This window comes from Eubalaena glacialis, chromosome 15 (genome assembly GCF_028564815.1).
Source record: "Eubalaena glacialis isolate mEubGla1 chromosome 15, mEubGla1.1.hap2.+ XY, whole genome shotgun sequence".
NCBI classification, from domain to species: domain Eukaryota; kingdom Metazoa; phylum Chordata; class Mammalia; order Artiodactyla; family Balaenidae; genus Eubalaena; species Eubalaena glacialis.
The window spans coordinates 69,616,122-69,638,185 of record NC_083730.1 but is presented as its reverse complement, the minus strand read 5'-3'; the positions used below and the strand labels follow the sequence as shown (position 1 = coordinate 69,638,185).

The following is a 22,064-nucleotide window of genomic DNA, read 5'->3' as shown; positions in this document are numbered from 1 at the left end:
TGCGGTGAACAGTTAGATGCATTTCTGATGATATATACTTAACGGTGGAATTGCTGGTCATAGGGAAGGTGCAAGGTCAGTTTTTGTGTCTTATGCCAAAGAGCTTTTCCAAAGAGATTGTGCCAGGTTACTCTCCCACCCGTGGAACATGAAAGTTCTGATCGAATCACATCCTTGCTAACGCTTGGTATTATCCTCTTTTTTTTTCTTTTTTTAAACCATTCAGAGGTATAGTGGCCCCACATTGTACTTTTATTTTGCATTTATTTCCCTGCTGGATAATGAGATTGAGCGCCTTTTCACATGCTTATTAACTATATAGATAACGTCTTGGATGACGTGTCTCTTAAAATTTGCCCCTTTTCCTAATGGGTTGCCTCTCCTGTTCTTATTGCTTTCCCAGAGTTCTTTATACATTCTGGATACAGATATCTTGTTTGCCATATATATTGCAAATATCTTCTTCCACGTGTAACTTCTTTTGATCAGTAAGAGGTAGAACCAGGAGTTTTGAGCCTCCAAGTCATTGATTTGAACACAGGTCAAGCCCTCACCTGTCTGAGCCTCAGTTTCCCTCTCTCAACACTCTGCTAGGCTAGAGTGTTTAGCCTAGTGCTTGGTGTGTAAACGGAGCTGGCACTGTTATTAGCATCTTTGCAGGGATGAAAGCCCTGAACTAAAACAGGCAAAACTAGCCCCGTGGGGCTTTTCAGCATAAGTCATCCCTGTTTCTTGGGTCAGTTCTATAAATATCTATTAAGCATCTACTATATACCAGTCGCCGAACTAGGGATTGAAAATATGGCAGTGAACAAGACCCAGTTCCTGCCCTTGGAGGAGGTTGCACCGGGGTGAGTGCAGGGGGGCTGTGGGAGCCCAGAAGAACACGAACTGGGCTAGGGCATCATGGAAGGCTTCCCAGAGTAGGCGAGCTTCATAGTAGAGTATACTTGGGTAAGCCTCTTCTGTTTAGGTGCACGCTTGGGTGCTTTCTGTGTACCAGGCACTGGTTTCCAGTCAGGAATGATTGTGTCCCCAGGGGACACTTGGAGATAGTTTTGGCCGTCACCACTTGGGGAGGGGACGCTACTGGCATCTAATAAGTAGAGGCCAGGGATGCTGCTAAACAATGCACAGGACAGCCCCATAACAAGAATTATCTGGCCCAAATGTCGATAGTGCTGAGGTTGGGGAACCTCTAGATGGACAATGCCAATGCCATGTGAAATTATTATAAGGGGGATGAACAGAGGGACCAGGAATGTCATCTTGGATGTCAGAGAAGGCTTGAAGTGGGGGATGCTGAGGAAGGGCGCGGATGAAGGAAGTGGAATTGGCAGGAAATAGGGGATGCTGAGGAAGGACACGGATGAATCACGGTGATGGGAGCTCAGGGCGTGCTTGGAGATTCCACTCGTGTCTAGGCCAGGCCTGGAAAGGAGGTGTGAGAGGGCTGTGGGGACCAGGCAGTTAAGGACTGAGCCTGTGTGTCTGCTTCGGGAGCCACAAGCCACTTGTGGCTGTTGAGCCCTCGAAATGTGGCTGATGCAGCTGAGGCACTGAATTTTCTATTAACATAATTTAAATTTAGATTTCAAAGCAGATACTCCATTCCATTCTTGGAAAACTTTTAAATATGTGTAGAACCATTCGGGGATGTGGATGTACTTTTCCATCTGTGAATTTTATGAACTTTAGCTACAGATTGGGTATTTCTACTGACAGTTGGTCATCCAAATTGAGATGCATTGATGATAGAAGATACAGCCCCAATTCCAAAGAATTAGTACTAAGAAAGCAAGTAAATTGTCTCATTAATCATTTTTATATTGATTAATAATATTTTTGGATATACTGGGTGAAATAAAATCTATTATGAAGTTTAAGTTCACCTTTTTCTTCTTACCTTTTTAAAGTGGGTGCTGGAAAATTGACTTTCTTGTGTGGCTGACCTTGAACTTCTACTGGATGTTGCTGTTATAAACCCTGGGGAGGAGCTGGAGCATCGTGCCGAGGCTGAGGGCTCATGGAAGGGTTTAGACAGGGGGTGACATGGTCAGGTTTCTGTGGCAGCTACACCCTCTGGTCACAGTGGCGAGAGAAGATTCCAGAGGACAGGTCAAGACCAGCCATAGGGAGACCGAATAGCCTGGAAGGCCTGAGCTCTGGCCGCAGAGAGAAGCTGTGATGTCCCAGACAGGTAGTGTCCACTGCCAATCCATGAACAGGTGGCCAGGCTGGGCCCCCAGGGAGGAGGAGCGTTTGGGGAGAAGCGGGCACATCCTGGGACTGATCAATCCTTCAAAGGGGCCTCACTGCTAAGAGCCGGTAGGAGAGACCTCGGCCGGTAGAGGTCCACCTGTTCCTGGTGGCCACCGCTCCAGACACCCACCAGCCCCAGCCTGGCCTGCACCCCTACCCTGGCTGCTGCTTGCACCCCACTCAGGTTGGATACCCCGCCTCTTGCTGCCTGGCCCTGCTCTCCACTGCTTACCAGTTGTGCGACCCTGAGCAGGTGGCTTTCCCTCCCAGTGAGCCACCGGCTCTGCCTGGCCTCACCCATGTTGTACGGAGAGTACAGGAGAGATTATAGGTGCTGACAGGTGACGGGTCTTCCTGGGCTGGGTCTTTTGGGGATGACAGCATGGAGCCCGGGGGGAGGAACATCTGGTACGTTCTCCAGTTTGCATGCGTTTCCCATCTCCGATCCCTGCACTGTGTTCCCATTTCACAGCTTTGGAAGCTGAAGCTCAGAGAGGCGAAGCAGCTTGCCCAGTGTCACACGGCACAACAGAGGCAGGATTCTGATGAGGAGTCTGACCCTGTAAGGCCCGAGGCCACCGCTCCCATGGCCATAGCTCAGTGTGTGATGAAGGGCAGGGTGCGGCACCTCTCTCAGCCTCAGCTTCCTCATCTGTCAAGTGGGGAGCGTGGCGATGCTGAGCACAGCCGATTGCCGTGTAGCGGTAGTAAGTTGAGTGCAGCAGCGCAGTGCCAGCCCAAGGCAGGGCTCCAGATGGCTGCTACTGTTTGTTGACTGACCTGCACATAAGTCCTCACGGCAGCTCTCCAAAGTGAGTGGCATGAGCCCATTTTTCAGGAGAGGAAACTGATGTGCAGCTAGTGAGAGCAAAGCTGGGGTCCGCACCAGCTCCTTGGCTCCAGAGCCCTTTCCTTCCCCCATCCTTGCCCTTATCCCGGAGTCCTGGCGTCACCTCCTGTGCATTAAGGGGCAGGTGGGCACCAGGATCCAGCTGGTCCTTTGTCCTGGATGACTGGACATGAATGGGCACAGGGCAGCCTCCCCGGTGGTATTTACAGAAGCTCCCCTTCCCTCTACAGAGCTGCTCTCCCACAGGATGTCTTCCTTTGCTAGGTGAGCAGCTTTGCTTTCTGAGAGCCAGAGTGCTTGGGTGGGAAGCTGGCATGGAACATGCCCAGGATGTGGCCAAATGCTAAAAGCCAGAGATGGCAGAGGCCTTAGAAGTCATCAGCCCCGGGTTTTGGTTGTCTAGCCTCAGTCTCCACATCTGGAAAATGGGAGGAATCATCAGCTCAGCAAAAGCAGTAACATCTGACAATACAGAGTTGGTGCAGACGGGGGAATTGCAGACCGTTGGCAGGAGGGTCTTTGGAAGGCACTTGTGCTGAAACGTAGAGGATGCCTGGCCCCCAAGCCAGCCAACTGCTTTTAGGTGGCTACTTAGAGTGGAGCCGTGCTTCTCCAGTTTTAATGTGCGTGGGGATGCCTGGGGGCTGGGTAAAATGCAGACTCTGATCCTGTACCTCTGGAGTGGGACTAGCAAGCTTCCAGGGAACCCTGCTGATGCATTATCAAGGCCGTGGGGTGCCTCTCACTCATGAGCACAAGGAGGCATGTCCCTTTGTGATGGGGCGTGTTGCGTCAAAGATGAAAATAGCCTAAATGTCCATCAGGAAGGCTTTGGCCAAATGAATGGTCAGCCATCCCTGCCGGGGATGCTCTGGAGCAGTTAAAAAGAGGGAGGGAGACCCATTGGGGTCCTGCACATTGATGTGTCTTGTCTCCCAAGAGGATGGCTGTAGTCTCTGAGTGCCAGGGCTTTGCCTGTGTCATTAACTGATGTGGCCCCGTGCTAAACAGGGCCTGGCACACAGTAGGTGCTCAGGCAGTGTTTACTGAATGACAGAATCAGTATGCTGACATGGGAAGATCTCCCCAACCTGGTGTGGAGTGAACCGAGGCAGTTTCAGGTTATGTGTGATCCAGGGCCTCTCAGCCCTAGCATTACCGACATTTGGGACTGGATGATTCTTTGTGGTGGGTGCTGGGCATTGTAGCATCCCTGGCCTCTACCCATCAGATGACCCCTAGTTGTGACAGCCCAGACTGTCTCCAGACATCGCCAGTTTGCCCCAGAGGGGCAAAATCAGGCCCAGTTGAGATCTACTGTGTGATAGGACAGTATGTGGCTAGAAGGAGGAAGGGTGAATGGAAGGACGAAAAGATGGGTGTCTGGGAGGGTGGGAGAGAGGCCCTATGTAATTTCCATTCAGATATGATTTTGGCTGTAACTTCATAGAAAGCAGGTGTGGGGGGCTCCTCCCTAAGATGATCGACAGCAGTTACCTCTTAGAAATGAGGGAAGAGGACAAGACTGGAGATTTTGCTCCAAGGAGACTTAAGCCTTTTCTATTATTTTTAAATATGGAGGTTATAACTGTGACTTGAGTAATTAAATAAATTTAAACAACAGGGATGGTCCAGGGACCCACTTCTAGAGTGCAGGGATTTAGTGAGAGTACACACCTGAAGTGCTCAGCACAGCGCCTGACACCTAGCAGGAGCGCAGTCAGAGGAAACCATTGTTGTTTTATTGTGTTGCATCCCTCTGGCAGCCCCTAAGCATATGAAGCAGTTAAGCTCTTCTTTCCATATGGGCAAACTTGAGCTCAGAGATGGGAAGGGACTTTCCCAAGGTCACACAGCAAAGTAGAAGCTAGGCTTGACTGGAAATCGGTCTTCATGGCTCTGATGTAGGGGCTACTTCTCCTCTGCCACCCTGTGTTCCCTGCCAGGCATCTGGACCTCCTGGTCATCACATGTGAGGCTGTGTGGGCTGCTTCAAGTCCCCCAGCTTGTTGATCACTTGATGTTCACCAGCCCAACTGGCACCCAGGAAGCGGGCAAGGCCGGAGGTGGCAGAGCTGTAGCCTGTGGCAGTTGCACTGTGGTTTGGCCCAGCAGCACTGGGAGGACTGCCAAGGATGTGGAGCCTGTGATGGAGGACCTTGGCGGAGACAGTCCCTGTAGGTGGGCGCTGGCTGCCAGCCCTGTGCAGCTGCAGAGTCGTACTGCTCCTCTCCTGCTCAAACACCTGCCATGGCTCCCTAGTACCCAAGTCGAAATTTCCTTCCTGTTGAGTTAGCATTCTATGCCCTACAAAAGATTCTCTATGACATTGCTAGATTCCAAATACTAATACTGGTAGTAATAATAATAGTAACAATAATAATTAATAATAATAGGGCCTAGAGTACCTACTGTTTGGTAGGCATGGTACAAAGTGCTTTTCATGCATTATCTTATTTAACCCTTACAAAAGCCCTATGGCACTGCTGCAAGTATGATTCTCATTGTACAGAGGAGGAAACTGATGCCCACAGAAGTTAAGCGTCTTGCCCAGGGTCATGTAGCTCATGGCCCCGCCAGGATCTGCAGCCTGACTCCAGAGCCAGGCTCTTAACCAGGAGGCCAGCCTACCTCATCTTACTAGGAGAATGAACCAGCATGATGCCAGCAGGGAGGAGCCTGGATCGGGGTGTCTGGAGAGCTGGGCCCAGGCCTGGCTGCACCATGACCTTGCTGTGTGACCTTGGCCAGACTCTCTGGGCTTTCACCAGGCTTCCTCCAAGGCCAGCTCTATTCACCAGGCTTCCTCCAAGGCCAGCTCTACATTCCGAGGCTTGAGGTCTCAATATTGTGCAACAAACCTAGAAATCACCCAATTTCTTTTTTCCATTCTTTTATTTTACATCACACCATTGATAAATATCCACTGTAGAATAGTTAGAAAATTCAGAGGGAAAAAAGGAGAAATTAATGAAGCTTCAGTTAGCCGTTTAGGGTATACCTTTCTGGAGTATTTTCCCAACATAAATATCTACCAGAGTGGAATCAGATAACCTTTTTATCACCTAACATCACATCCTAGATGACCCATAGGGTAATGAATCCTTCTTTTTTTACGGTCGTATCCGTAAAAAATAACAGGTCTGTTATTGTTGTACCGTGGAATATTTAATTAGGGTGTCTAGTTAGAGATGATGATAAATTAAGAGCTGGCATTTACCGAAATCCTCCTCCTGCCGGGTCCTGCCCTAAGCACTTGCCTCAGTGGTCATCACAGCAACCCTCTGAGGTGGGCAGTTCAGCCCCATTTTACAGATGAGGAAACTGAGGCTGTTGAAGTTAACCAGGCCCAGGTCTCCTGGCCTGTCCTTGGCAGAGCCGGATGCGGCCCCAGCCCCTCCCGAGCCCTCCATGCAGGCCCTTAACCACTGGGCCACCCTGCCATGTGCCTCACCTCCCGTGTTCTCAGATGCCCTGTGTCTTTGAGGTGGGTGCGCTGTGACTGTTCAAGGAAAGGGAATGAAGTGGCTGCCCACTGAGCCCAGTGTGTGGAGAGGTGACACATGATGTATACAGCCAGAGCTCAATAAATGCTCATCTCAAAGCAGAAGTTGCAGTAGGATTTCTCAGGGCAGGTGGAGACAGAATCACTCCAGGAGGAGTGGGGCTTTGTGGGGACCCATTTCCACCACTACACATGGATTTCCTCAAGGGACTCCCAGCAGCCTCTGCTGTCAAGGTCAGGGGTGGTTTGAGGGGTGTCCCAAGCTCCCCAGCTCCTGGGGAGAACTGTGTTCTCTATTTAGGGTTTGCAGATAACCGGGTTTAGTCTGGAGGGATCCCAAGACCCAGGGCTGAGATTAGGTATATGAGGCACTTGACTTGGGTACAGAATTTAAGGGAGTGCCCCAAAGCTCAGCAATCAAGATAAATACTGTTTTAATGCAAATTAAAAAAAAAAATCAAAACCAATGGGTGAACCTTGAAAACATTATGCTAAAGGAAAGAAGCGAAAGACCCTGTTTTATGTTATTCCGTTTATGTGAAATGTTCAGAAGAGGCAAATCCATAGAGACAGAAAGTATTGGGTTGGCCATAAAGTTTGTTCGGGTCTTTCCCTAAAATGTTATGGAAAAACCAGAACCAACTTTTTGGCCAACCCAATAGATTAGTGGTTGCCAGGGGCTGGGGGGAGGAGGGGTAGGGGGTGTAGCTTGAGTGCGGGGCTTCTTCATGGGGTGATGAAGATATTCTAAAATTGATCGTGGTGATGTTTGCACAACTCTGTGAATGCACGAAAAACCATTGAATTGTACGCTTTAAATAGGTGAATTTACAATATATGAATTAGAGCTCAGTAAAGCCGTTAGCAAAAAAAAATCTAAATCGATGAAAAACTATCCATGATGAACAATATGTCCACATTTTAAACAAAGACAGGATCAGTATTACTGATTTGTTTCCCTTTTGTCTCAGGCTCTAATACAGCTTAGCATAGCGCCATTATTTATCCTATTTAAAAATGTGATGTTTTGTTCGTCATTGTTTTTGGGCATTCGTTTTTAAACGTTGCATTAAAATGTTATTGATCTTGATTACTGAGTTTGAGGTCAAGGCCTCATCATCCCGGCCCTGCCAGGCAAACCTCTCGCTCTCCGTTGGGTGGCCAGGCACTCCCTGGCCACTTTCTCCCTTCCGGCTCCCATTGGACAGATGAGGCCGGTGAGGCCCATGGCAAGAAAGGCTGTGAGTTTGCCTGGCCTGAGGCTAGAGTGGGGTCTCCGTGTCACCTCCTCTGGCCCAGAGCATTTGGCCTCTTGGCCACCTTCTTCCCTCTGTCCTCTGTCTCCTCTCCTTTGAGGTGGTCCCTGGATCCCCCGGCACCTCTCACCTGGCCTCCAGCCCTCGCCTTCTAAGCCATCCTACACTAGAAAAAGCCGTGTCCACCCCCAGAGCCCCAACTTCACCAGCACTCACCACTTCCCACTGCCCCCAGGATAACCCCAAGCTCCTTACTTACAGCCTGGGCCCCGCCAACCTCCTTTCCCCACCCTCTTGCCCCCCATTGCTGACTTCTGTCTCGCAGGTTCGTTGGAAGCCATATTTATCCAAGAGCTACAGCATCAGCCTCAGCCTCTGTGCTTTCTCACAGTTAAGCCTCCATCTCAGTTAAATCCTCGCCGCAGCTTTGCTAGTGAGAGTTGGTGGACCCATTTTACAGATGAGGAAACTGAGGCCCAGGGAGAGGAGAGGACACTGCTAGGAGCCTGGAGCAGAGGCAGGTGTACACCCGGGCCGACTGACTGCATACCTGGGACTCTGTCCTCTGCTGGTGACGGAGATGCAGACGCCTTGTTTCTGCTTCCCCTCAGGGCCCTGTGTGCAGTGTCTGAGGCCAAGGTCACCCCCACTCTGGTCCCTGATGTCCTCCACCCACTTCTGACTGGAGTTACTCTCCAAGGTCACGTGCTGGCGTGTGAGGCCAGCATGGGTGGACGTCACATGCCTTTCATAATAGTTCTATCGTCTCTGATTTTTATTTATTTATTTTTAAAATTTATTTATTTATTTTTTGCCCGTGCCACACGGCATGTAGGATCTTAGTTCCCTGACCAGGGATCGAACCTGGGCCCCTTGCAGTGGAAGCGCAGAGTCTTAACCACTGGACCTCCAGGGAAGTCCCTGTTATTTTCTAAATAAAATCAAAACAGCTAAACCACACCCCAGAATATGCCATTGAGCTTTTCCTGGTACACACCCTTTCCATGCTCTTGTTCGATGGTGGAGCGAGGAAATGGGCAGGGAGAGGGAGGAATGGGAGCCCAGGGCCCTCCTGAGGCAGGGGTGCAGCTCCTGGCTCCCCGAGTCACAGTCTTTGGTTCCCAGGGGCCCGGGAATCTGGATAGGAAAAAAAATGACATCTTTATTTATACTAATTAACATCTCCAGGCATCATTGTAGGTGACAAATGGCAGTCATAGTAGTAGCAGCTGCAGTTGGGCCTTGGTCACCAATAGAAACCATGTGTATCTTCATATCATATTTCTGTTGCCGCAGACACCTCTACCCATCACAACATGCAAATGACAGTCGTTATGAGGCCCTCGATCTAGTTATTCATGGCTTTAATCAAGCAGCGTATAGGTGACAGTATCACAGCGTCTTCATCAGTGTGTTCTTAGCCAGACTCGACTATAAATGCTTTCCTTTTACTCCTACGTAATTGATTCCATTTAAAAACACTCTTCTGGGAAGGGGTCCATAGGTTTCACCAGATGGCTGACGGGGTCCATGGCAGTGGAAAGATCAAAGACCCGACTGGGCGCGGGTTCAAGTCCTACCGCTGCCCGGCACCGCCCTGAGAGCATGGGCAGCCGCTTCCCTAGTCTGCATTTCTTATTTGTGCCCTGATCAGAGAGGTTGTGGGAGAGTCAGTGATGGTGCTGGACGCTGCCCCATGCGGGGTCCGTCCGGCTGACCGTTGGGTGTGGCCCTGGGAGCTCTAGCACCCGGATGTGCACGCCCCCTGTCCTGGGGTCCATCCCCCTCTGGGTGGCTTGTCTGTCTGTCCTGTGTCTGTTGCCCTGACACTCCTCACTGGCAGACCTGTGTCTCTCCTAAGAAACGACGTCACTAAGTTCACGCCGTGTGCCAGCCTCACGACAGCCCACCAGGCGGGTGCGCTTTGCACCCTTATCCTGGAGAGGAGGCAAGTAAGGCCCAGAAAGGAGAAGTCGCTGGCTCAAGGTCACACAACTGGTGGGTGGGTGAGCCCAGATTGCACCTGGGCCTGTCCGGCTCTTGGCCTCCATGCTGGGACCACTGCAGTCCCCGAGCCTGGCCAGTAAATAGCCCTCAAATGCTGAATTCAGTGCCCCACGCAGTGTTTCATAGCTCAGGGGGAGGAGCAGCGCTCGGTAAATGCAGATCCCTGGGCTCCGTCGGGAAACTTCCAAATCAGAATATTTGGGGGCAGGACCCAGGAATCTGTCTTTTAAGAATTTCAGGTGATTCTGATGCGCGCAGAGGTTTCGAACCACCTTAAAGGGGAGAAATAACAGTGATACAGTAACAAAGCTCTGAGTGCTATCAGTTCATGTTAGCATCCACAGATGAGAAAACTGAGGCACAGAGGAGTTAGGTAGCATCGCTCTTTACCTCCCCTGCTCCAACCAAGGCTGCATTGCTAGTAACCACCAGAACCGGGACTCCAAGCCCAGTGTGTACAACTCCCACTACAGTGCTCATCCCACCCCCCCCACCCCTACTTCTGGAAGCTTCTAGACAGAGGAATGGAGACAGGTCGTGTGTGTGTGTGTGTGTGTGTGTTGTGTGGCGTGGGTGCAGGAAGCCCGGGCCTTGCAAGGTCACCCTGGCCCTTTCCTGTTTATACTCTTTATCAGGCAGGGGCCCGTGTGTTCCCGAACAGGAAACCCAGAGGGAGGGCTGCGCCAGTCGCTGGGGGCCAGGCTGGGACATGGGAGCCAAGAGGCTGAGCTGGTTACTGCCCCGGGCAGCTGCATGACCTTGGACATGCATCGCCCCCATCCGTGAGTTGGGCAGGGTAGTGGTTTGGGGGTGATGGTTAAAAGCTTGGCTTCTGGCATCAGACAGAGCTGGGTTCCACTTCAGGCTCAGACTGTTCCTATCTGTGTGACCTCGGGCTGCACACTTCACCTCTCTGAGCCTCAGCTTCCGCCTCTGTCAAACGGGGCTAATGGGGCTTCCCTGGTGGCGCAGTGGTTGAGAATCTGCCTGCCAATGCAGGGGACACGGGTTCGAGCCCTGGTCTGGGAAGATCCCACATGCCGCGGAGCAACTGGGCCAGTGAGCCACAGCTACTGAGCCTGCGCCTCTGGAGCCCGTGCTCTGCAACAAGAGAGGTTGCGATAGTGAGAGGCCCGCGCACCGCGATGAAGAGTGGCCCCCACTTGCCGCAACTAGAGAAAGCCCTCGCACAGAAACGAAGACCCAACACAGCCAAAAATAAATAAATAAATAAATAAAATTAAAAACAAAAAACAAAAAACGGGGCTAATAAGCATGCCTCCCCCTACTCCCCAGGTTGTTAGGGGCAAAATGCACAGCAAAGTGCCAGGCACACACAAGTCTCTCTCCTTAAATCTTTACTTGGCAACAGGCCAGACACCGGATGATTCCGTGTGCGCACGTGCATTTCTTTTTCTAAAAAATGTCAAATATTTTCCCGAGTTGCCCATTTTTCTCACCAGAGGCCGGCTGCCTGAGTCCTCCCACTAGTCCTTCCGAGATTGGGCCCAGAACCCGAATATACACCGCTTCCACGGTCACCCGTGGCATTTGCGTTTTGTGGGTTTGTCCCAGTTCCCCTGGGAGCTCATACAGAGCAGGGGCCTGGCCCACGATGGCCTGAGGGACGCATCGAGGTTGCCGCCTGATTTCGTAAATAGTCTTGGCTGGAACCCAGCCATGTGCGTTCCTGGATGTGTTGTTTCTGGCTGCTTTCACGGTGCAGAGGCAGAGTGGGTAGCTGTCACAGACCCTCTGAGCCACGGGGCCAAAATCATTAGCTTCCTGGCCCTTCACAGAAGTTTGCCAACCCCGCCTCACCGGGCCACTGGCTTCTTCGTCTTCGGGTTCCTTCCAGTCTTCATCCGCGTGCTGTGATGACAGTGATCATAATATTCAGTGCTAACGTTTTTGCACGTCCTTGCTGGGCACGATGAAGTTACGGAATTCCTCATGACTCTCTTTGTCCCAAGTGTTACTCCCATTTCTCAGATGGCAACACTGAGGCTTGGAGAGCTGGATTGACGCAGGGCACCCAGCCTCTGAGTACAAGAGCCAAGAAGTAACCTCCGCCCTAATCGCTCCCCACCCTGAGCTTGTGCCAACAGGGTGCTGAACTGGGCCTCTGAGAGGGAGGCAGGGTGGCACGTGGGGGTCCAGCTTTGATCATTTTAGGTAAAAAAAAAATGCAAAGCTCGTCAGGAAAGAGAGATCCTGGATCTAGGAGCATGGGCTATGGAGAGAGAGGGAGATTCGGGTTTTCCTTTTAGCTCCCCCGCTTACCAGCTGTGTGGCCTTGGGCAGGTGAACCTACCTCTCTGAGCCCCAGTAAAGAGATGGTTAATAAGAGAGAGTCAGATGGGGTCATGGACAGGGTAGTGAGGACAAAATTCCGTGATATATGTAAAACCCTTAGCTCAGTACCTGGTGCACAGAAAGTGCTTGGTAAGTATGAGCTAATATTTCTAAGGCTGCGCTGCAGCCTGGCTTTTCTCCTTTCCTCTTGAGTCACCCCATGGTGCTTCTTATGCTCAAGCCTCATCCAAAACCTCGGAATTATTCTTTTGCCTCTTCCTCTTGCCCCATTGGATTCTGGCAGGCTCTTCTTGGCTGGCTTCCCTCCAGAGTGGGTTGGAGGTCTCTGATCCCCAGGGATCCTGAAGGGGGAACTCCGGTCTCCCCTACTCTGCTTGGGAGGCTTGGGGCAGTGAGGTCGCAGGGCCCAGCGGGGTAGGTGGTCACCATGGTGATGGAATGTTTGGGAGCTGGTTCCCACTGAGAGGGCTTGCAAGGCCGCTAGCTGAGCTTCTGGCATGTGGCTACCAGGTACCCCTCCAAGGCTCCTCTGCAAGTGCCATGACCTGCCCCCTGAGCTGGCGTCCTGTGCTCCAGCCCCCCACCCCTGCCCCCCAATCTTGGGAACCTCTTGATCTGCCGAGCTTGGAGAAATCATGCAGAATTGGAAAGTTCAAATGAGTCTGACCCCTTAGGGCATGTCTTCCCCCCCACCGGGGGCATTACACAGTCACAATCGTGATTATCTGACATGCTGGTTTCCTGGGTCCCCACTAGAACATCATCTCCGTAAGGGCAGAGGCCTTGGTGTGCCGCCCTTGACGTGTTCCGGCATCTACTTCCAAGCATAGTACGTGCTCAGTAAGCATTTGGGGAATGAATGAATCTGGCCTAAGGGCATCTTGAAGACTGACCAGCCCCCTCCCCTCCCCTTCCTTCCAGTGGTCATTCAGGGCAGCCCATGGGTCAGTGGGAAGGGAGCAAAGTCCTCTCCCATCCTCTCCTGCTGCCCCCATTTTATGAGCCAGGTGACACGAGACCAAGGATGTTATTGCTAAGACAGAACCAGATTTGGAAACTGGCTTTCCCTCTTAGTAAAGCACACTTGCTATGTGCCAGGTTCTGTTCTAACATGGTCTAACATTTATACTTCCCAATACTCGTATGACGCTAGTTCCACATTTACGCTGGCCACATTTCTAGTGCCCTGGTGCCATACGTGAGCCTCCTAGGAGGTATTGTTGTCATCTCCATTTTACAGAAGGAAACTGAGGCTCAGAGAGGTTAAGTGACTTGCCAAGATCACACAGCCAGTAACTGGTGGAGCCAGGATTTGAGCCCAAGCAGTCTGACCCCCTGCTATGGCTGGCATACAGTTCAAAAAATACTAGCCATTTTATTATTATATAGATGAAGGTAATATAACAACACCATGTGTTTTTAGGAGAAAAATATTACCACCTACCACCCCTGTGGCATTTTGAGTCTGTTCCCTTCTCATCCTTCTCATTTTTCGTACATGGGGTTTGTGTTTGCTGGTTGGTTCGGTTGACTTGGTGGTTTCGCTTTTTGGCATAGTCGTGCTTACCCTGCACCCCCATGGGCCTTTGTCATCCGTAAACTGGAGAACCAAGGCGCCCCCTCCCCGCTCCGCCCTGCCATTGAGTTGTTGTGAGGATAAAATGAGGCAGCGGTGTGGAACACCCTTGGTCTGGTGTTAAATATACAGTGGTGCTTAATAAATGCTGATGTTCCTCCTACAAGAAAAGGAGGGCTCAATGACCCCTCCCCATGCCTCTCATGTGTCTTCCAAGTCTGTTATCCAATAGAACTTTGTGTGAATGGTGGGAATATTCTAGATCAGGGGCCTGAAAACTTTTTCTATAAATGACCAGATAGTAAATATTTCAGGTTTTGCGGAACACGTAGAATTTTTCTTATTGCTGCTGCTTCCCCCTCCCCCTCCCCCACCCTGCCCCGCCCCGCCCCTCGTCCTCTTCCTCCTCTTTCCCTTAAAAAAAAATATATAAAAGTCATTCTTAGCTTGCAGGCCTTACAAAACAGGCTGAGGGGTGGATTTCGCCCAAGGGCCATCATATGCTGACTCCATCCTAAATCTGCTCTGCCCAGTATGGTAGCCCCCAGGGGGCCACTGGGCTCTTGAATTGTGACCAGTGCCAATGAGGAGCTGAATTTTAAATTTTATTTAATTTTACTTTATTTATTTATTTTTAATTAATTTTTTAAATTTTATTTTATTTTGGCTGCGTTGGGTCTTCGTTGCTGCGCACTGGCTTTCTCTAGTTGCAGCGAGCGTGGGCTACTCTTCGTTGAGGTGCGTGGGCTTCTCATTGCGGTGGCTTCTCTTGTTGTGGAGCACGGGCTCAGTAGTTATGGCTCGCAGGCTCTTGAGTGCAGGCTCAGTAGTTGTGGCACACGGGCTTAGTTGCTCCGTGGCATGTGGGATCTTCCTGGACCAGGGCTCGAACCCGTGTCCCCTGCATTGGCAGGTGGATTCTTAACCACTGCGCCACCAGGGAGGTCCCCATTTTACTTAATTTAAATTTAAATACTGACCTGTGGCTAATGCGTCATGTCGGAGTCTTGGCATCGCAGGTCTGAGTGAGTGAAGGCTCTGACAGCCCCGTTTCACCGCCCTGAAAGGGGCCGTGGGAGCTGCCCGCCTGGCAGGCCTCTTGAACTCTCTGGCATTTCAAGGGCTGCCTGAGGGCAGCTGGGCCTGAGCCATCCCGTCTCCGGAAAAGCTTCAAGGGCCCTGGTCCCTAATTGTGTTTGTTGTTGTTATTCCAAGAACCAGGCTTCTCTTCACTGGCCACCCATATGCCCTGGGAATGCCAGGCCTGTGTATTCTGTAGCTGGGAGGAGGGGGAGGGGGAGGGGCTGGGAACCCTTCTCCTCCTGGGGTTAGATATACTAATCCCTGGTATTTCAGGGAGGGGAAAAAAAACTGTATAGAGGCAAGGAGAGAGCGAATAGGAAGGGAGAGAGGACCCCAAAAATGGTCCTATGCCCAATGTATTTGCATCATGGCACAAATAAAATAATCACTGAGATTTTTGAGTATTTGCTATTGTCTTGTTTAAACCTCCCAATAGCCCATTTCACAGCATAGGAAAACCGAGGCTCAGAAGAACAACAATCTACCTAGTCAGGGAATCATCCAACTCCAGAGCTGCATCCTTAAACCCCCCCACCCCACCTCTTGGGCTGGGACTAAGCAGAGGGAAGTTGAGCCTCAGACTCTCTGACTCTGTGAAGAGATTTTTGCTCCCAAGCCTCAATTTTCACATCTGTAAAATGGGAGAAGGCGAGAATTGGACTAAAAATCTGCCACCCACCCCCTCCCCCAGTAAATGGTAAGGACATAGTAGTGACATGTACACCAGGATCCCCTTGGTTCCACATCACCCAGGCTTCATGCCATACCCTGTGAGTTCACGGCCCATTCCTTTAACCCAGTGCTTAAGAGCTGGGCGTCAGAGTCTCACAGATGTGGATGGTGATCCTGGTTCCCCGGGTCAGTTGCTCTTCCTCTTGGTGTCATTTCCTCACCTGTAAAATTGAGAGTATCGTACTTTCCTTGTTGGGGGATTAAATGGCACAAGGCACTCATAGCAGGCATTTGGTCAGTGTTAGGTGGCAGCGGTGGCACGGCATTGTCCAACTCCAGGGGACGCCATATTTGACATAGGCTGGGTACGCAGTGCCCTTTGCAGTTGGGCAGTGCACAGCCTGTTCAACCATACCCAGCAGTTCCAGATGGTGATTAGTGGTACAGTGGTGGTGGTTGTTGCCTCTTGTTATATTTACTTTTCCTGAAGTCCAAGGTCCCTGGGCCAAGAAGAAGGGAGAGCCCGGCTGTAAGAGACCCATTACTTCCTAAGGCAGCAGTGCCTTAGCTCAGATTCTCAGCTCACCCCCCTCTGCCTGAGAAGTGGGCCAGTTCACTCCCTGGCTGAATCAGTGAATTTAGACCCCAGCTTCAACATCTTGGGCTGAGGTGGCCTGTCCCTGCCTTGCCGCTCATCCTCCAGAGTCACTGCCGGGCACCCTTGGGAAGCCCAGCATCCCCTTCTGCCCCTCCGAGGGGGCCCAGCCCCTCTCCATAGCACCCACCCCTAATGCACCTAATGCAGCGTCTCTTCTGCCTCTGCAGGGCTCAACCCGTGGAGAGTCTTAGCAAGCAGCCACGAGGGCTAGATCCCAGGGATGAGACTGTCCAGGGGAGGTAAGTGCTTTCCGAAGGTCCCCCAGAGACCTGGCTCCTCCAGGGACAGCCCCCAGCCTCCTGATTGGGCAGCCGAGCAAACTCCCCCAGGCAGCTCTCTCCTCTGTTAGAAATCCGGTGCCAGACAAAGCTGGATCCCAGCAGCGTGGAGAGGGCAGGCCTCTGCTCTTCCTCATCCCTTAGGAAAATGATTCTTCTGGTGATGGGAGAAGGCTGAGTCCCAGAGCAGGCAGGACTTACCCGGCATTAGTGAGCAGATTCAAGGCACGGCCAGGATCAAACCCTCTGCGTGCTACCTTCCAGCGTCAGTGTTCTTGGTGTGCTCGCTTTGCGCTTCACACAAAAGCTCCCTGAACCTCATAATAGCTCCCTGAGAAAAGGTTCTTATCATCCCCCCTTTTTTGGAGGAGAAAACAGAAGCTCAGAGAGGCGAAGTCCCTTGTCCGGCTCTCCAGCTGGCAAGTGACAGGGGCTGGATTTGAACCTGGGGCTGTAAGACTCCAAGTCTGAGGGTCTTAGCCACCATCCTCACTGCCAGGATGCCGGGACACCTCCCTCCACAGCGTCCAACAGGGTGGTGGGGACGGAGGGCAGGCCGGAGTCCCTGGGCTGGGCCCTCTGGCCCTTCCTGGAATGGGCGGAGTCTCTGATTCCGGGTGGTCCGGAAGCCACCTTCTGCTTCGTAGGCTCCCAGCTGCTTTCCCTCTGCCAAGTGGCCCTGCCTTTGCTTCTCAAGCCATCCTCCAGGTCTGTGCAGTCTCCTGCTCACGTCTGACTTGCCCGCTTTGAGCTGTTTTCTCCTGGCGACTGAGATGAGCCCTTCGCTGGGTCCTGTCCAAGGACAGTGGACAGTTCAGCCTCAGCCTGGCCTGACCCAGGCCTGCCACTCCAGCCAGGCCATCTATCTCGGGCAAGTTGCCTCTTCCCTCGGAGCTGCTTGCTGGGCAGGAGGCGTCCCTACCCCAGAGGTGGCGGAGAGCATCCCGCTACGTGAGGCATGGAATAAGCTTTAGCAGAGGACGTGCTCTGTAAATGTAAAACACACAACTCAGTGCTTTGTTTTGAAGTGCTGTAGCCAGATGAATGCTCGGTATTAAGCAAAACTCATGAGTTGATGACATTTTTAAAAATTCTGTCTATCCTTTCTTCCAGGCCTTTTCCCCTGGTATTTAGTATCCAAATCACTTCCAACCCCAAAAAGAAGCTCAAAGAGTACGTACACACACACACACACACACACACACACACACACACACACGGGCAGGCACACTGTGTCTATCCTTTGTGGAAACCACTTTCCCAAATTATCCCCTTTTCTCCCTTTCTCTGCATCCCCCATCGCCATCTGTTCCCCAAAGCTTCAGTCTCTCACTCCCCACCAAGTGTCAGGAAGAAAGGGTGATTGTACTAATTCAAGCTAAAGTGTGATTGACAGTCCCCCAGGGTTTTGACGCTGAAATAATAATCATTGGCAGAATTCTACTCTCAGGTCTAAGGGGAGAATTTCAGTGAGCATTTAAAGAAGCCGAGGGCTCCATAGAGGGATTTCTGAGGGACTTTGTTTCCTGTCCAGCCTGCCTCCCCCCTGAAAGTAGCCCTGGAATTAGATTTCCCCATCCCAGACATGAATCCAGTGTACACGAACTGCCAGCAGTTTCAGCAGTATATGATAGGCTCAGGTTTCTGGGGAGAGGGTCCCCCGCTATTTTCCGATGCTCAGAGAAGCCAGCAACCCCCGGATGAGACTCATCTTTGCTTTGTCAGTTGCTTCTAGAACCCTCACAGCAGCCTTTGAGGTCAGTGGACCCACCCCTCTTTGCAGCTGAGGAAACTGTGGCTTAGATGGAGGAAGTGACTCTCCCAAAGATACATGGCCAGGAAATGCCAGGGCCTCTTAGCAGTTTCGACCCCAGGCCCCGAGGCTGTGTGCTTCTTCAGCTTTGATGTTTATTTTCCACTTGCTATGGCCTCAGGGGCCCCAGGCAGCCCAGGCCCTTGTGGGTGGATTGGTCCAGCTGCCAACCAGGTCCTTTAGTGGTTTCGGCTGAACCTCCCATCCAAAGAAGAAAGCCGCCTCCCACTCCTTTCCCTCCAGACCCTGTCCCATTCGCCAAGCCACCTGAAGCCCCCATCATGCTGGGCTCTTTCCTGCCTGTGACTTTGCACTGGCTGTTCCCTTTGCCAGGAACTCCCTTCTCTCTCTTCTCCACCTGGCTGTTCAAAACTCTTCCCTGTCCACTGCTCAGAACTCGGCACAAGGGCTGCCTTCTACAGGAAGCCTTCCCTCACCTACACAAGTCGAACCTGTCACCCCCTCCCTAGTGTGGGTCCACAGTATGAGTAGACTCGGGGGGCTGAGGCTGTGTCTCTTAACTCCATAGCCCAACTCCCGCACACAGTAGGAACTCATGAAATGTTGGGGTAAACGAATAACCAGTCAGTGATCATGGCTAATATTCTTTCAAATGCTCCCTATGTGCCGGGCACATTCTTAAGTTCTTAAAGGGGGTCATTTAATGTTCATAATAGCCCTTTGAGGTGGACACTCTTAGACCCATTTTACAGATGAGGCTCAGAGAAGTGAAGTCTGTTGCCCAAGCTCACACAGCCACACAGGAAATGGCAGAGCTGGGATTTGAACCCAGGTCTATCTGACTCCTTGAATGCCCAGAGACCTCAACCCCTCACTTGGATTCTAGAAAGAGGTGAGAGAGGAAACGAAGGTTCTGAAACACAGCGGAGGTGAGGCAGAGAAGGGCTGGGTGGTCAGAGGTGGGCTGTCTGTCCAGCATCTGAGTCTGCACCTTTTGCGTTGGGCTGAGGTTGCATAATCAAAGGGCCTCGAGGGTAAACTGGGGAGGAGGACAGATCTGACATTTGAGTGACTCGAGAAGAGGTGGCTGGGCTGGGTGGACCCCTACTTTTTGAAACCAGCCCCTACCTAAAGAATTGGCATTGAGGTCTCATCATCTTTATTAGTGACATTTGGGAGGGGTGAGGAGCTAGGCTCAGGGTCATAATTCATGTCTAAGTCATCCCCTCCCCCTGTTCGCACGTCACCCCCCCAGTCTGAGCATCCCCAAGTCTCCCCAGGACACGGGCAGGAGCCTCCTGACTGACCTCCCCGCCTCCATTCCCACCCCTGCAGGCCCTCTCCCCAGGGGCTGCCCTTAGAGTAAGTCCAGCTCCTTCCCCATCCCCTGAGGACATGCCTGGCAGCTGCGCCCCATCTTCCCCTTCCCTCCGCTCCAGCCCCAGAAGCCTCCTCTCAGGTTCTTGAACACGCCAAACCCTCTCCCATCTCGGGGTTTTGCACCCTCCATTCCCTCTTCCTGGAGTACCTTTTCCACACATTTTCACACCGCCAGCTCCCTCTCATCCAGGTCTCAGCTTGGACGTCACCTCCTCCAAGAAGTCCTCCTTAACCTCCCTCTTCCTTCCCCTTCTTGATCTCTCTCATGGTGTCCAGCTTATTTCTTCGCAAGCCGTTATCACGGTCTGGCGGTAGCTTGTGTACCATCCACATCCCCCACTCGGTTGTAAGCTCCTTGAGGCCAGAGGCCTGGCTGTCTCGTCCACTGTCCTGTCTCCAGCGTCGAGCAGGTGCCTGACACCTTTTATTGCTTCTGAGTGAAGACTGAATGAATGGACGGCGATTCTGGAAGAAACCCAGACCAGGATATTTTGCACCTTCTGCAAAGCCTCTCCTGCAGAGGCAGACTGTGGTCACTCAGAGCAGACACAGAGCCGGCTGATGGGCCTGCTGGCCTGGGTCAAAATCACGGACCCTGGCTTGTCCGCTTTCCAGCTGGACAGCTGTGAACAGTCCCTCTGTGCCTTGCTTTCCTCCTCGCTGTACCATAATCATTTCCTAGCACTTACTCTGTGCCAGGCCCTGCTCATTGGACCCAAGCACGTTCTGTAAATATTTGTTAAGCATCTACTAGGGGCCAGGCACCGTGCTAGGAGCTGGGGAGACAGCCATGAACAAAACAGGCAAAACCCCTGTCTTTATCAAACGAGTGTGCTGCTGAAATCTGATGTTCTAGTGCTTTATGATTTTCACATTTTAAAGAATTTCACATAAATGTATTTCAAGAAAGTCCATTTTTGAAAGAATTATTACTCTTTCCATTTATCAGTTGGGGAAACTGAGGCATTGAGTGGTTAAGGAACTGGGCAAGATCTCACAGCTAGGAAGTAGCCAGGAGGCATTTGAACCCAGGCCATCGGGCCCGCTGAGGTAATAACAGCAGCTACGCTTAGGGTTGTTGGAGGATCTCATGAGTTAAGATGGATGCAGTGCCCCGCAGCGTTCTGCTCTGAATGTCAGCACCCTCATACTTGCCGCCCTTAGGGTCTGGATGGTAAAGCGCCTGCAGCCCGCAGGCCTCCCTGACCGCCCGTGTCCCTCTCTCTCCCCAGATGTGAGCCCGGCGGGGCTCCCGCGCACCTGTCGCTGAAGCGCGCCCCCCGCCCCGGGCCCAGCATGCGCCTGTCGGTGCGGAGGGCACTGCTGGCAGCCGGCTTCGCCCTGACCCTGGTGCTGGCGGTCCAACTGGGGCAGCAGGTGCTGGAGTGCCGGGCGGCGCTGGGCCCCCGGCGGGCCATGCGGCCGGAGCAGGAGGACCTGGTGATGGTGGGCACGGACCACGTGGAGTACCGCTACGGCAAGGCCATGCCGCTCATCTTCGTGGGGGGCGTGCCCCGGAGTGGCACCACGCTCATGCGTGCGATGCTGGACGCCCACCCCGAGGTGCGCTGCGGGGAGGAGACCCGCATCATCCCCCGCGTGCTGGCCATGCGCCAGGCCTGGTCCAAGTCGGGCCGGGAGAAGCTGCGGCTGGACGAGGCGGGTGTGACAGACGAGGTGCTGGACGCCGCCATGCAGGCCTTCATCCTGGAGGTGATCGCCAAGCACGGAGAGCCGGCCCGCATCCTCTGCAACAAAGACCCCTTCACGCTCAAGTCCTCTGTCTACCTGTCGCGCCTGTTCCCCAACTCCAAGTTCCTGCTGATGGTGCGGGACGGCCGGGCCTCCGTGCACTCCATGATCACCCGCAAGGTCACCATTGCCGGCTTCGACCTCAGCAGCTACCGTGACTGCCTCGCCAAGTGGAACAAGGCCATTGAGGTGATGTACGCCCAGTGCATGGAGGTGGGCAAGGACAAGTGCCTGCCCGTGTACTACGAGCAGCTGGTGCTGCACCCCCGGCGCTCCCTCAAGCTCATCCTCGACTTCCTCGGCATCGCCTGGAGCGACGCCGTCCTGCACCATGAGGACCTCATCGGCAAGCCCGGCGGCGTCTCCCTGTCCAAGTGAGTGGAGCCCCCACCTTCCGCTCAGACCCCCGGTCCCGGAGTCAGAGGCGCTCAGTGGGAAGGTCGGCTCTGCCCCTCCAAGCTGTGTGGCCTTGGGCAAGTCACTGTGCCTCTCTGAGCCTCCTCTGTTGTACTGGAGAAGATCTGGGAAGAGAGTGGTTAAGAGCACAGCCTTGAACCAGATCTCCCACCTCATAGCTCTGTGGCATTGAATAAGTCGCTGTACCTCTCTGAACTTCGGCTTTATTATCCAAAAAATGGGGCAGTCACTCCTCTCCAAACTGTGAATATGCTTTTGAGCTGTAGCAGGTAAAGGTT

At 52.5% G+C, this 22,064-nt stretch overlaps 1 protein-coding gene across 5 annotated transcripts in view; it reads left to right on the top strand.

Annotated features, from left to right (window-relative positions):
• Positions 1 to 22,064, top strand: part of TPST2 (tyrosylprotein sulfotransferase 2) — a 56,472-nt gene that overhangs the window by 19,387 nt on the left and 15,021 nt on the right. For 2 of the 5 annotated variants that reach the window (XM_061169205.1, XM_061169204.1), the window contains exons 1-3: positions 10,583 to 10,662; positions 16,353 to 16,424; positions 20,850 to 21,743. In XM_061169205.1, coding sequence (XP_061025188.1) covers positions 10,634 to 10,662; positions 16,353 to 16,424; positions 20,850 to 21,743 — 995 coding nt within the window. In that variant the 5' untranslated portion in view covers positions 10,583 to 10,633. Of the gene's footprint in view, positions 1 to 10,582; positions 10,663 to 16,352; positions 16,425 to 20,849; positions 21,744 to 22,064 lie in introns of those variants that run through there. The other 3 variants (XM_061169208.1, XM_061169206.1, XM_061169207.1) reach the window with 2 other exon arrangements.